General features: G+C 34.8%; 1 protein-coding gene across 8 annotated transcripts in view; it reads left to right on the forward strand.

Moving 5' to 3' along the window:
- Positions 1–15,319, forward strand: part of SBF2 (SET binding factor 2) — a 287,512-nt gene that overhangs the window by 236,608 nt on the left and 35,585 nt on the right. For 7 of the 8 annotated variants that reach the window (XM_072863651.1, XM_072863648.1, XM_072863649.1 and 4 more), the window contains 4 exons: positions 3,867–4,065; positions 6,092–6,288; positions 11,237–11,374; positions 12,535–12,630. In XM_072863651.1, coding sequence (XP_072719752.1) covers positions 3,867–4,065; positions 6,092–6,288; positions 11,237–11,374; positions 12,535–12,630 — 630 coding nt within the window. The remainder of the gene's footprint in view (positions 1–3,866; positions 4,066–6,091; positions 6,289–11,236; positions 11,375–12,534; positions 12,631–15,319) is intronic. The other variant, XM_072863653.1, reaches the window with a different exon arrangement.

Here is a 15,319-nt window from a genome sequence, read left to right on the forward strand (position 1 = left end):
CCATTATGCTTCCATTCCAATATATTGTATAAGTAATATCTTCAAGAAGAAATCGCAGAGTCTTCCTAGACAGGAAAGAGAAAGGTTTCAAATATGTACATTTAGTAAGTGTTTTCTTTTGTGATGACGAGGCAAAAGAGGAAGTTGACTTCATTCAGTGGTAAAGCAAAATACTAGATTATTATTTTTTAATTATCGAACTATTTTCATATAGTATCTTTTTTATTGTATTTTACATCATAATAGTGTAGATGGAACAGCACAGAAGCATGCTGTAGCTTCCATTTATCTTTAGACATCATGACATCTGCAGTTAGTCTATGATGAGAAAGAAGTAATTGATGAGAGACAAGAAAGAGCAAATACTATGGGAAACTTTTGCAGATGCGGAAGTGACAAATAATTTCTGAAAGCAGCAGAAGTCATTTCTACTGAAAATACCATTTTTCCAAATTTTGGTTGAAAAGATTTGGGGACAGAAAGTAGAAAGTGATTTGGACACTTTGTGTAGTTCCTGTGATGGTGTGGAGTTTGACTTTCTTCCAAATACTTCTTTTCCTACCATGTGCTGCTGTCAGTATATCCTTATCTGGACCAGTGCTAATTTATAATAAACCACTAGAGGGAACCAGATTCTCCTGTACATAAACAGGTATTGTTTTGTCATACCATTCTTTCTTTTTTTTTTAAAAAAAAAAAAAAGGCATTTCAGATAACGAAGTGTTTATCAAACACTAATAATTTCTTCAAAACATCAAACGAGCCAAATTTTCCTTTTGAATATTTGGTCAGTGAGCAAGGCAACTTATGTGACTTATGAGCAGACGTATAAAAGTTGTCTGAAGCAGGACTGTGTTACTGCACTTTCTGTTCCCTCTGAAAGGGAAGAAAGCCATTCCAGGAAAGCTAAAAAATATTGATTCTCTTCTTTCATTCCAGATACAAGTGGTGGGAAAAAGGCAAAAAGAAAGGATTACAAAATACAGAATTTCTTTACAGTGCTGAAAAATTATGTTCTTAATTGAATTTCCAGCATCTTCCTTAAGTGCTGAGTTAGTATGCATTCTGATGCAGATTCTTTGGGTCAGAAGCAATTCTGCAGGCTGTACCTGTGTGATTTTTGAGTGATTTTGTGTCCTTCACCCAGAGACACCAAGCACAATCATACCTGTGTATTCATATTTCTCTTGATGATGAAGAAGTTTTAAGAGTTTTTGCATTGCTGACATACGAAACAACTACATTCTTCCATGAACACAGGTGTTATATAAACTTTAGTGATAGTCACTTTTTTCCTCCCCTAACAAAAAATATAAAAATATAAATTGTGAGGCTTCCTTCCTGCTGCTTTCCGGATGTTGTGACCGGGAATGTGTAAGGTGATCAAAGTCTGACAGTTTGCCTTTCCCTCCACGCTGCACTGACACCTCAGGTATAGTCAGCTGACTACAGCAGTAACTCTTTGCTTCAGACAGAGTACAAATAGCCATAGGAAATTTGCTATTTAATCATTGCAATTTCTTTTATATTGACTGCTGTGAATGACTTTTTGTTTGCAAGTCTCAAAAGGTGAAGTACAGGAAACTATGCAGCTATACCAACAATGAAGCAAACGGGAACTATCTGTAGCAGGTGATGCATTGTCTTAAAAAAGGAATGTTAAAGGTAGGGTTGGAAGGAACTTCAGGAGATCATCTACTCCATCTCTTTGCCCCAAGGCAAGATCAGCATACTTAACCTGTTCCTCATAGATGTTTACCTAACTTTTTCTTAGAAGCTTTCAAAGATGAAGGTTCCACAACTCCAGGCAATTTGTACTAATGATTTAACCATCCTTTAATGCTGGAGAAAAACAAGCAACTTTCTCATATTTAGGCCTAAACATTTCCTTGGCACAATTTAAAGCCTTCACTTCTTATTCTGCCACTGTATACATATAGAGGAGATTAATTCCTTCATTTTGATTGCAGTGCTTAATGTATTTGTGGGCTATTGTAACATTTCTCTTCTCTGTTCTCTTCTGGATACTAAATATCTGCAGTTCTTTCAGTTCTTTGTTTATTAGTCTTGATAGACTTCTGATCATCTTAATTTCTCTTTTCTCAGTCCTCTTTAGCTGGTCCACATATAACTTGCAATGTGATTTCCAAAACTGGGCACAGTACTCTAGTTATTAGTTGTTGCTAATGAACACCTAATTTCCCTCCAATTCCTCCCCATCTTTTTATTTTTAGAGTTTAGAATCACACCACTACTAAATTCTGTTTTCTATAGGTGATCATACTGGTGTGTTCCCTAAAATAGGAGACTGTAAAACCCACTTTTACAAACAGTCATATCTCAGGAATAGTAAAATAGAGGGATTATTCCTCTTCTTTTCAAAAGCAAATTAAAAAACCAATCCATTTTAAACTTAAGATAGCAAAATATCTTCATCTCCCTCTTCAGGTTAAGGACACTGATATGAGCTCTTATAATCTCTAGCTTTTTTTGCACAGGAAAATGTTTTGCAAATTCTGATCACCAATACACCTGCTTTCATGAGAGAAAAATGCATTTAGAAAAAAAAAATTCAAAAAATGCACCCTTGTTTTATCTGAGTCAGTTACAGCTTTCCATTCAAAACTGTTAAATACCAAGTTTCTGTATGCCCAAAAATAAAATTATTTCTAAAACTCATGTAATTTGTTTCTCATTAGTGCACTTTATACTTGTAAATGTTTTGACAAATATGAAAACACAGAAAAAAGAGGAGATATCCACAGTGTTAAACTCTTTATTATTTAGGTCAAATAGAGAATTGTTGGGTTTGTCTGATGAGCTGCAGGGGCAATAAAATTATTCATTTAGCTTTTATGCTAGGATGCACAAAAAACCACAAATGTATATGGGTTCTACTGCTGTAAATTCTGAATGTTGTCTACTGCCACTAAAGTTTTAATTATATCATAGTTTTTATTTTTTAAAAAAATTTAATTTCCAGTTTTATAAAGTTCTGTTTTAAATTTAAATCTTTATATACTTTTCAGTGCCTCATTCATGAAGAAATACTTGCCCTCATACACACATATTTCAATGCTTGAGGTGGTAGCAAGTAACTGATACATCCTGTGAACAGTAAATCTGCTTTCAGAAGTATTTGGAAGTAGTTGGAAGTGTCAATAACAGGCAGGTGGCAGGTTTTGTACAAAGACCTTGCCTGACTTGAATTTCAGTGTAGTTTGAACTTGTGACATGGTTTTTATCTCTCATGGTTAAAGGTTTTTCTGCTTTGGAAAGTGCAGCTGATGTGCACGGCTGGAGAAAGCTGTTGTTTGACATTGAGACTGAGGCATTAAGAAACCAGCAGTCATCTATTGTGAAATTATGTCACAGAAACATTTTTTTATTTGAACCAAGCCTTAAAAAGATTGTTACATCTTTTGAACATAGTTTAAAAGAATTGCAAGGTCCATTTTATCTTGGATGTCTAATGAATTTATGTGTACATTTTTCATTATTCTGTCTTGTGTACATCTTTGTGTAGCAGCTGTGAGTTTAACAGGTTTTCATGAATTCTTGAAAGAAAGATTATCTGCCTTCAGTTCAAATGAATATATGAGAGAACTTTTTCCAGGATTTTAGTGAGAGAGTTGTCAGCCATGCCAGTCACAAGTGCAGTAGGTAACTGTGCGATATGTTCAGGTTTCCTGACTAAAATATTATTTTATTGCGTATAATTTCTATAAATTGTGGTTTGTATGTATTCTTGTCATTCGTCACTGACAGTAAGACAAACTAATATTTTGTTCAGAAGAAAATAACATCATTTTCTGTGTAACTGCTGGCCCCCCCAATAGCAAACTCTTAAAGATTTTTAACTTTAGTTTCAGATGACAGCGAGCTGCACACGAGTGGTACCCTAAAAGCATCAGAAAAATCAACAATGGAGCAATTGGTAGAAAGAGCCTGTTTCAGAGACTATCAACGTTTGGGATTAGGGACCATCAGTAGTAACTCTTCTCGCTCAAAAACAGAATACTTAAGAATAACTGCACTGAACAGGATGTATTCACTTTGCAGGAGGTGAGTTTACCAATTCAGTCAAGTAGTTGAAAGTAAAGATGACATAACACACATACCACATGATATATCCATTTAAGCAACTTATTCTGAGAAAATTTTTGTCTACAGTAGGAGTGTTCAACCAGTGACCTTGAAGCTATTTGTATTCCACTCAGAGATTCATCTTCTGGTGGCTGCATATGTATTCATCAGATTTGGAAAGAGTGCCAGCAATGGTAGCCAGAAGTGAGCTTTCAGAACTGCCCTAGAAGCTCTGTCAGACAATACAAGTCTTCCTTCCTAGGTTCTTTCTGTAGCCCATGGAAAGAGAGTGCCCTTGGGGCTTTTGGAGGAAACTAACCTAGATACTCTGAATTGCCTTTTGAAGGAGTTTCTCTCTCTTGGCTTTCTACACTGATGTCTAAATCATTAGGCTATTTTTCAGCTTTCTGACTTGGCCAATGGAGTTATCTGGTAGAACTCACTCTCTCGGTATAGTTTCTGTAACTTGCTGTGTTGCTACTGGCAATTATTTATGTAATATATTTGCATACAGAATCTATTCTCTTCCTAAATAAAAAAGCGACCCTCAGCAACAATTATACGTAACTGTTTTCTTCAAATAAAAAATACGTTTTAAAATTTAATTCATGAAGGTATCTACACTACTTCAAAAGTTTGTCATGTGCTGAAAGTCACATGCTGTGTTTTAACACTTGAATGTTACTAACTCCTTTTTTGTTGTGAAAGCTGATGTAGTTTACTACCACCACCCACAAAAATTCTTTTTAATACAAAAGCGTATCTGCATGAGTCATATCAGAAGAGCATTTGCATTCTCTACAGCCAGTTTTGGCTAGTCATTGCTTTCATTATGGATAATGAAATCACCAGTTCTTCATGGAAGAAGGACACACAAGAAAATATTAGATCCTTTCTTGTTGTTTTCTGACTTCTTTAGAGTAACAGACTAATAACTGGTTTTGTTCAATCACCATTAAGTACAATGCAGATGAAGGCATTAAATCTGTACATTTTTGTTATGCTTTGAACATTATGCAGACAACTCTTTCCTCTTTTAATATCTGAGTGGATTACGAATCTCAGGATATAAATACTTATCTAGTGCCTTATTAGTTTGGTTACTATGTTTTAAGAAGCAGACCTTATATTATGTACACTGATTTTGTATGAAGGCAGTTCAATAAATGTCAAAGAACTGAATTTACAGGAACAGTGTATATTGTTGAGGAACAAAGTTGTTTAGTAAGCACTAACTTTTCCCTGCTCCTTGTCTTAGTTTCTTCTTAACATATGAAATTGGCACTTAAATCGAATATTTTTTGGAGGAGATAGAAAATAATCTTTCATATTGCTTGAATCCTTCTTTCACTAACATGAACACAACTACCATCTTCCTGGGTTTTCCATTTTTAAAGTTATTGTATCAGTGAATTTCCTAATCTCTCGATGTATTGTAGTGTTTTAAATAGTATACAAAAATGCTGTTTCAAATACACTGTTCCAAGGAATCTGACTGTAAAATTTAAATGTATTTTGACATAAACCAAAAACTATTGTTTTAGTTGTGATACTTTAGGCAATCTAACATTCTTTCCTTTCAGTTCTCATATTTCATATGCAAGTGTCAAAACAAAACTACTGCATCATTTGCATGCCTCAGAATTCTCTTTTCTGTCATGCTCAAAATATGGCTTCATTATAGTGACAGATAAGAGATATACTAAGAAAAATATTACCAAATAAAATATAACCTTAAATGGAAAGAGACTAGTAGTGACAGTCTTACAAATTTTTTTGTAATTGAAGTTGTTTTTGAAATGTAGTTTTCTTTACGAATTAATGCATTTGCTAGGATTGGACTAAAAATGAGAGTTACTAAATAAAAAATAATTCTAACAGTTGAGGTGTATTTTCATTAAGATGTATATTCAGCCTGTAATTTTAGGAATATTTTTTCATTGTTTAAAATTTTGAAAGCAATTTTAATTGCTGTTCAATTTTTTTCACCTTTTTGTCAATACAGTTATCCTGGGCTTCTGGTAGTACCTCAGTCTGTTCAAGACAGCAGTCTGCAGAGAGTTGCTCGCTGTTACCGTCACAATCGCCTACCAGTTGTCTGTTGGAAGAACACTAAAAACAGTACTCTTCTACTTAGATCTGGGGGCTTTCATGGAAAAGGTGTTGTTGGCCTCTTCAAATCCCAAAACACACATACTACAGGTGAGTTGATGCAGCTAGGCTTTCTGTATAAGTAATTTTATATAGAAATACTTATTTTTCTAGAGGAAATCAGTGATATGATTGAATCAAAAGTCTCAGGAGATGAATGGTTATCTGATATTATATTAGTTCAGTTTAATTACTGTATGTCAAGAAGCAGATCCTGAATGGTATGAAAGTGGTTCAAAAAATGTCGATGAATAATTTGGAAGATTATATATGTACCAAAAGTCTTCAGCAAAAGCTGGCAATCTGCCAAATGCAATGCAAACTTCCCCTGCTTCCCTTAAATTATTTTCTGCCTTTGCACTGGTTTATATAATGAGTGTATGTTGTCCCTTTTAATAGAGGATTATATAAAATATTAAAGAGATCATTATCCATTGGATTTTCTCATGTTTTTCATTGTCATATTAGTTTTAACTTTTATCTTGCTTTTATAAAGCATAGACCTGAAAGATTCTAGTTGGAGTCTTTGCATTAAGTAAATCTCTTCCTTTGTGTGATCAAGATTGGACCAGCACAAGACATGTCAGAATAGTCAGTTTTTTAGAAGTATATAACATATTAGGGCAACATTAATTTTGGAAAGAACATTAGTAGACTTTCATCATTCACAGGCAGTGTTTAGGATACTTATTATGACTGCCTGGATTTCCATCTGTTATGCTGATAGTTTCTTCAGAGTTAATTTCATGCCAAGAGTGAATTTGGTATACTGCTGAAGAAAAAGTCATTATTCTCTTTAATCAAACTGATAGTTGTTTAGAAATTATTCTAGAATTAGGCCATAATTTTTCTTTTTCTCAAAAAAGAAAATATGAGGTAGAACTGGAATACCAGGAACTCATTAAGGTAGCAAAGAAATTCCTCAGTCCTGTTTATGTTTGCGTTTCACCCCGATAATGACTAAAATGCAATTAAAGGGTTTGTCTCTACTGAATAGTTTGTTCTATAGAATTTTTCAAAACCTGTAACAAGCATACTGTACAAATATGTGCAAGTCGCATAAAAGTAGTTTGAAGATTACATGATTTAAATATTTTCTGCATAGTCCTCCTGAATTGTTCCTTCAGAGTATCTTTATGAAAACCACAATTTTATTACTTGTAAAGAACAGTTTATATCAGACATAATATTTAGCTATATGAGGTTTTGTGTATATCAAATTCACCTTTAAAATCTCAAAATTTCAGAGATCTTATTAGAAAAACATTTTTTACATCAGACAGTGTCTGGAGTGGCTGTTAACACTGATTTGTGAATCACTAATTATCTGCTGAATATTCACTGCTATAGCATTGATTCAGTGTGTCTTCAGTGTTTTGCAGTGGCATTTTTTAGTTGGAGTGAGGAGCAAGGTAGTGAATTGAGTTTTATATAATGCGGGTTTTTTTAAAAAAAGATTCATAAAATGAATCAGTGAAGTACTGATAGTACTAGTTAACATAGCAGCTGCCAAAGCTGTGAGCTACACCAGTTGTTCCACAGGTTCATGGCGTGAATCCTAAGCATGGTAATTCAAATGTTAGTTTTATAAACTGATTTAATACTGATTGTCTTAGCTGAAATACTGGCCAGGCATCTTTAACATGGTATAAGTAAAATAAATTGAAAAAATTCTGCAGGTATAGTCTGCAAATTGTATAGAGACAAACACTTTTCTATTTTCTGTACTAGCTATAATTTCAATGTGCATGGGAGTATGAGCGCCTTCCGAAGCAAGATCTTCAAAGCCTGACCCATTAAAGCATGTTTCCTGTGTGTAATCTCATTGTTTTTGTAGGTGGTTTCTTTTTTTAATTTTATTTAAAAAAAAAAAAAAAAAAGTCTTTTATATTGCCATTGTCATACTTCCAGCAGTATATTAGGCAACAGATAATCTTGTTGACAATAACTGTATCTGTCAGGCATTAGCTTCTGGAGTTACTGTTTCTTTTAAAATGTGAAGAAAATGGAGATTCTCCTCAGGAAGTTACTGCAAGAAAAATAGAAAATATTTATAGGATATTTATTTTATTCATAATGAAGTTGAAGCTTGGTGATACAAACCTTTTGAAGAAACTGATCAATAAAGATAGTTATACACAGGTGCATGTATTTGCCTCAGTAGGAGTTGTGTACAATGAAGGAAAGTCTGTATTGAAAAATGCATTGTGATGCAAACTAAGAGGACAAAGATAATCTTGGGTTAAACTCAAGTTGACAGATGCATACCTTCCTAAGCAGAGATTTCATAGGAGTAGATTTTTATTAAGCGGTTCTGGATTGATACACAGAAACCAAGAGGACCTGCTGGAACTTAACGAACATTTTTGTGATTTCCTGTCACATTGTGTATTAAGCAAGTTTTCAAAGCATAGTTGAGATCAATATGTTATATAAGAATCACAGAACATATTTTTAATAGGAATTATGCACAGTACTAAATTGCTGTATGGAACCAAACTACATGTGCAACAGAATTCTATTTTTCTAATGTCTGTCCACAAAGGACTATGAACAGATGTTTGAATATGAGATGGAGAGTATACAGGTCTTTTCAAAAGTTCATTTGAAACATGAAAGTTTGGTTTTGCATTTCACTTCAGCCTTTCTGGGAATTTTTTTGCAGAGCATTGTAGTTCTAAATATGACATTCTACACCTGAATTACCAAGTAATGGTCAACTGCCATGTAGGAAGACCATTTATGTTTCTTGTATGTAGTAACACTATCCAAGAGGGCAGTTATCTTGATATAGGCTGGATTATTGACTATATTAGGACCTGTTGTAAGATAAAGAGGGAGCAACCTGCAGCCAGGCATATAGAGCACATATTAGCAGCTGAGGCAATCTGATTGCATTACTAAGCAATGCATTCTTTCCTGGGATTTATAAAATTGCTACCGAGATCTCCATCCCCATCTTTTGTTTAAACCTATGCTGTTGTGATGGCCTTCATGTCTGACACAGCACTTAAAAGATCTGTCATTTAATAGAAAGCCCTGTTCACCTGTGCAGGTAAGGGGTTCGTGCTTTGAGTCAACAGTAGCCTTTCATCCCTTTATACTGCTGTTAAGCACTGTGTGAAAGGATGATTGGTGATAAGGATGAAGGGCAAATTTTCCATCTATAATCTTTCACAAGGACGTTATTGCCCTGAATCTTTAATTCAGATATCTGCCCAATTCAGACACTAATTTTAACAGGGCTATTTAGATACTAATTTTAACAGGGCTATCTTGAAATTTCTTTTGCCACCTCCACCTAATTAAGTTACTGTCTGTTAGTCTCCAGCATAGAATCTGATTGGACCATCACTGGAGAAAACTATTTGTAAATTACTGTTGTGGTTTGTCAAAATGTGCTCAATCAAATTCTTTGACTCTTTCTCTTTATCTCTTATTCCAAATCTTGGCTCTTGTGGTCAAGATACCAAATCCTGCTTTAAGCAGCTATGACATTTTTGTCCTATTTATTTATTGTCCTATTTATTGTCCTATTGTCCATTTTTGTCCTATTTATTTATTTATTGCAGTCCAGAGGTGGCTGCAATAAACTAGAATTCAAAAAATTTTGTTTGGCATTTGAAAAAAATCTGACTTACTAAGTCTGGAAACTTTTTTGTTATCATAGTATGGCCCAGGACCTGACCTTCATCTGCTTCCCTTCCTTTAAGTCCTTGCACCTGGACACAAATGGGTGGAGTTTTTCTGGTTAAGATTTATTTTTTTATTTTTCTTATTTTGGGTTTTTTTTCCTTGATTCTGTGTTTTGTTATTGGTTTCTTAATTAAAGTCTTAAGATTGTCTTAAGTGGACTGTCTGTTTAACTTCAGTACTTTCTCAGAGCATCATACCTTCTCATCTTGCCTTTTTTTCCTCCGCCCTCTGTTTTTAAATTGTGTCTGTTTCCTCTCTGGCTTTGCTTTCATCCAGTCCTTTGCAGCCGCTTCTCTCTCTCTGAAATGGTCCTTCTCCATGTCTCCAGCAACTTAAGCAACACCAGTAACAATTGGAAAATTATTCTGTTTCTGAGATCTGTAGAGTAGTCATCTGAGACTACATGCATGTAAAGGATTATTCAGAGGTTTTCAGAGAAGGAATTGTGGTTCTCACAACAGTGCAGCCCCCCCTCCTGCAAGTTACCTAAGCATGTGGAAAGACACTTCCTGAAGTTACCTACTGGTGAAGGAGCAGGTGGACTGTCACTAGGGAACAGGAACATTACTTTTCATAAGTGGCGATCCCTTGACATGTGTTATCCAGCTGTGCTTGCACTGTCCATCCTCTTTCCTCTCTTCTTCATTCCATTAAAAAGGTCAGATTCTGGGGGTCGGGTACCTGAAGGACATGTAGATTGTGTCCATTGATGTCTAAATGCAGAAGAGTGCATGAACACTGGTGTCTTTTGATACATGTATACTTTCAGTAAATAGGCAATATATCTCAAGGAACCTCCAGTTACAGGTAAGTAACCTTCCTTTACCTGGAATGAGGAAGAGCTGGTTGAGTATGGTTTTAACTCCTTTTGTTAAAGACACAGTTCTATCTGTTCTCTACACATTTTTTAAAAGGCTGAAATTTGCTGACCAGTAGCACAAACTTAGAAATGTTACTTTTCTTTCTGAGAGTGAAGGGAAAACTACATCATCTCCATTCTATTTGTATTAATCACTGGCTAATGATGAATGTTTTTAGCAGTAACCATGGGGTAGCAGACTCTTTCAGAAGTTTAGCTTTGTGGAGTGGAATGCAAGAGAACATTGCTGGGTGCTGCTCTGCAGACACATGATGAACATCTGAGCATCCTTTGTGATCAAAGGAAGGGCTTTTTGAACCTTTGATGGACAAACCATGACATTTTCAATACTCTACTTTACATAGTAAGCTTTTTATTTTGCTGTTCTTTGTATTTATAAATGTACTTGTATTTTAATGTATTCCATTCTTCTTGTGACTCTAGCTCCTGCTTCTTTAGAATCTTCAAGCAGCATAGAACAGGAAAAATACCTACAAGCCTTACTGAATGTGATATCCGTCCACTGCAAAATGAATGGCAGTAATACTCTCACTGTTAGACCAGCAATTGCTCTGTCTCCAGGTAAAATTGGTTTATATAGTGCTTTTCTATGGTTAAGTTGAAAAGTGAGTTTTCTCTGATTTGGTGTTAGTTCAATTTGTCCCATATGAATGCTGTGCTTTCTTTATTGTTGCACTTTCCAGATAGCTTATTCACTCTTAGTTTCAGTGAATGTGCTTTCCATATGTAAAGGATATTTATAGTCTTTCCGAAAATATTTTTCGGTATTCTTAATCTGACAATAAATGATTATCCACCTGTGGGTCACAGTTTTTGATGAAATTCACTTGAGTATGATGGGCCAGTCTTGAGGCATTAGTAACTTATTACAATTCTGGAACAAGTAAAATAAAGTTCTCCAGAATATCAACATGCTAAATCTTTCCAGGTTTTTTAATATATCAAATGCAACAATTACATTGTATAACAGAATCAAAAGCAAAGATCCACTTTAAAGTCATTTATAACAAATTAAGTGTATTGAAAACTGTATATTGAATAAGAGTGCCAAATTGAAGAGAATGCAAAATACTACTCTATTTCATATAATGAGAAAATACAAGATTGCAAACTCAGATTCTATATGAACAAATGCACTATTTAGCTACAGCTGCAATGGAACATATATAGGCATTTTCATGTGTGTTACATACTCGTAATTGGCTTTTAATGTCAGTTCCAAGCAGAGCTTTACTTGCAGTGGAAACTCTTTCAAAATATGCTATTTGAGTTATGCATATGTGGAACCATGAAGAAATGAATCCATGGGTTTTTTCAGTTATTTTGTGATTAAACCTGGTAAGGTTTATGTGAAGGTAACCCCAATGTTTTAGAAAGAGGAGTATGTGACTTTAAATTGTGTCTGTCTTGTCTTATTCTTGTCTTGGTGGTAATTGGCCTAATATAGCCAAACAGTGGCTTTTTTTGTAAAATAACACCATTCCCAAAGAGTGCATGCTTTGCTTCATTTATTGTAAAATATGTTGATTGCTTAGCTGGATCTAACATCTCCATACTGTTGCCAATGTATACATGTGTCTTAAAAAATAAATCTGAAGTACAAAATTGGCAAGAATTAGCTGTATTGTGTGAAAAAGGTCATTTTTATCAGTTATGTTAAGTGTTAGTCTGAGTAACACTGTAGTTTTTTAATCTTCTATTCTTTTTTTGGCCGACTTTAGGCACTGAAAGGAGGGCCTCAAGAATGTCTACTGTGTTTAAGCAGGTAGTGCCAGGACATTTGGATGTAAATCTATCCAATAGCTTTGCTCGAGGAGGTTAGTAAGACTAGTTCAAAGTCTATTACTTGAAATAATAAATGATAACAAAATGTTAGTGAAATAAAGATAATTACACTGCTTACCGATTCATTACTCTGTGAAACAACAAAATAGAAATTACAGATTAGCCTCAGTTCACAACATTATTTAAGTATCTAATTTCTGTTTAAGTCCTTTACTTACCATTGAAATAAAGCTTGTTTCACGTTGGAAATCAGTGGAAAATGAAGCACTCAATTAGGAATTATGTTTCTAAATACTTTGTGATTCATCCATATTTTTAATTTGTCTAAAATGTATGGCCTGAAAATGCATATTTTATATTAGGATTGAATGCACTTTAGAATCTCCAATTACAGAGCATTCCAGCATTTGGCTGAAGATTAGCCGATGCTTCATAAAGTTACCAATAATCAGAATAATTTTACTCTAGGTAAAGGAGGGAGTTATGTGGCCAGGCTGCAATAAGTAGGGAGATACAGTGTGTTGTTTGGAAATAGTTATTCTTAGGTACAAGGGCTCATCAGTGTTATTTCTACAAGAAGCTTTCATTCTGTGAAATGGATTCCAACTACTTTTACTCTTCTGGTCTGATGAAATTGTTATGATTTTTTATGTGCAATACATGCATAAATTAGTGCATCACATTCCTTAGATATATGTTTATTAGGATACGGATTAATGTATTTTCCAAAAAGGAGCATTTTATATTTCATTTATTACCTTTTAGCCCTGAAAGCTGCTCTTACAATTATTTCTAAGCATCTAAAAGTTGCTTTTTCTTCCTTTTTGACTCCTTCCAGCTTTGTGAGCAGTGCATTAACCATCTTACAGCGAATGCAGCTCAGGTTTTCAGGGATGGGAGTGAGAAAGGCCATAAGATACCTCACCTAAAATTAGACCTACTTTGACCTGCTGAGGTCCATTCCAACCTAAATTATTGTGCGATAGAAAAACTGTAGCTTCATATGGGGAAGAATAAAACAATTTTGAAGAGACAAACTCTCAAAAGAGATGGACAGAATTACAGAAATGAAGGAAGGAAGAAGGCAGGAGGGAGGGAGAAAGGAAAGAAGAAAGGAAAATACTCAGAGCTGTATAGAGAAGTTATGTGAGAATTGTAGCAGAAGGGAAGAGAGGAAGGGTGGTTAAATGGTGATCACCAAAGAATGGAAAATTCTGTGCGTTTTCATTAGTCATAGTATATGCGTATTTCATATCTAAAAGTTCTGTTTATGTTCTCTGCTTCACTGTCTGGTTATTGTAGTACATGGAGGTGAAAAAACACAGTGATTTTAATTGGATAGGTAAAATGGCTAGGGACCTAAGAGAACAGGAGTTAATAGTGTCTGGAATTGTTAGATAAATTGGTGGCTGTGCCCAGCTTGACTTTGTACTGAAATAGTGAAAATGCTGGGTAGCTGACAGCAGATGTTTGGTTGTATTCCATCCTCTTGTGTTGCGACAAAAGTGCCAACAGTGAAGTGGTGCTGAGGGGCATTGAAGGTGCTCCAGATAAGTAAGGGAAAGCTTGCTTGTTGACTGTATGGAAGCTGTCGTTTGAAGATAAAAGGATTACTGAAATAACTATTGCTGGTTTCTGGGATTAGAGTTTGTGGTAAGTGTGACGGGATGAGTTTGTTGCTACTCAGTGAGGAAAAAAGGAGTCTCAAGGCAGTATTAGGTCACAGACGTGTTGTTTTGTTGGATGTTGAAGTCGCTTGGCTAAATTTCAGCAGTAATCAGGAAGAGGGCAGAGAAGTTATCTTGTGTCTTGCTGGCTGATGCCACACCTGCTCTATATATCTGAAAGGTGTAATTACAGCCCAGTGTCTGCAGTTTATTCACAGTTCAGCAGGATACATGAGGACTTTGCTGAAACATAAGAATGTTTGACAAGTACAACGGGAGCCCTAGTGAAGGTGAGAAGTTGACAGGGTAAGAACAGAGAAAGGGAAAATCTCCCTCTAGAGAAGTAAACACTAGTTTTTTTAGATTAGCTAACAGAATTCTTTTAGAAGAAACTCTAAAATACACAAAGTATATAGAATCTCTGAAATTGTTGTTCTCAAATAAATTGATTCACGTGATTTATTATTGGAAAGTTTTTTACTACTCTTTCACAGCTAGTTATATTTCACATGTGAAGTAGTGTCACAAGACTGTATGCAGGACCAAAAATACAGGGTTTTGGTCAGCTGAAAAAACAGAGTTATTTTATGCAGGCAGTCTAAAAATGGTGATTTCTCTCTCCTTTGTATTCCTAAGAATAACTGAAAAGGGGGGCAGGGGGGAGGACAACGGGGTTAGCTAGTTACTTTATCATAGCAAGCAGCTATGGATTATGCACTACACTGTACAAAATACAATAGCAGTATTTTTGTGGTTTTGATTCTGGATTCCTCTTTCTTTCCTTGTTTTTATTCTCTCACATACCAGGACTCAAAAGCCAGGTTCAGCTATGATACACCAATTGAAAATTACATTTTCTATTTTTTGTGCCAGATAATGTATTTTTAATACACATCCTTTTAAAATTTAAGTGAAAAAATATGTGCCAGTGCTTGAATAGTATTTCTCATTTTTAAAAATCATCATTGTTATGAATACTCATCAGTTGTCCTGAATATTTGTGTCCGTGTCATGTACGGTTTTTTACTTTATCTGGGAACATTGTAACAAAGTC

Source organism: Ciconia boyciana, chromosome 6 (assembly GCF_034638445.1).
Source record: "Ciconia boyciana chromosome 6, ASM3463844v1, whole genome shotgun sequence".
Taxonomy (NCBI): Eukaryota; Metazoa; Chordata; class Aves; order Ciconiiformes; family Ciconiidae; genus Ciconia; species Ciconia boyciana.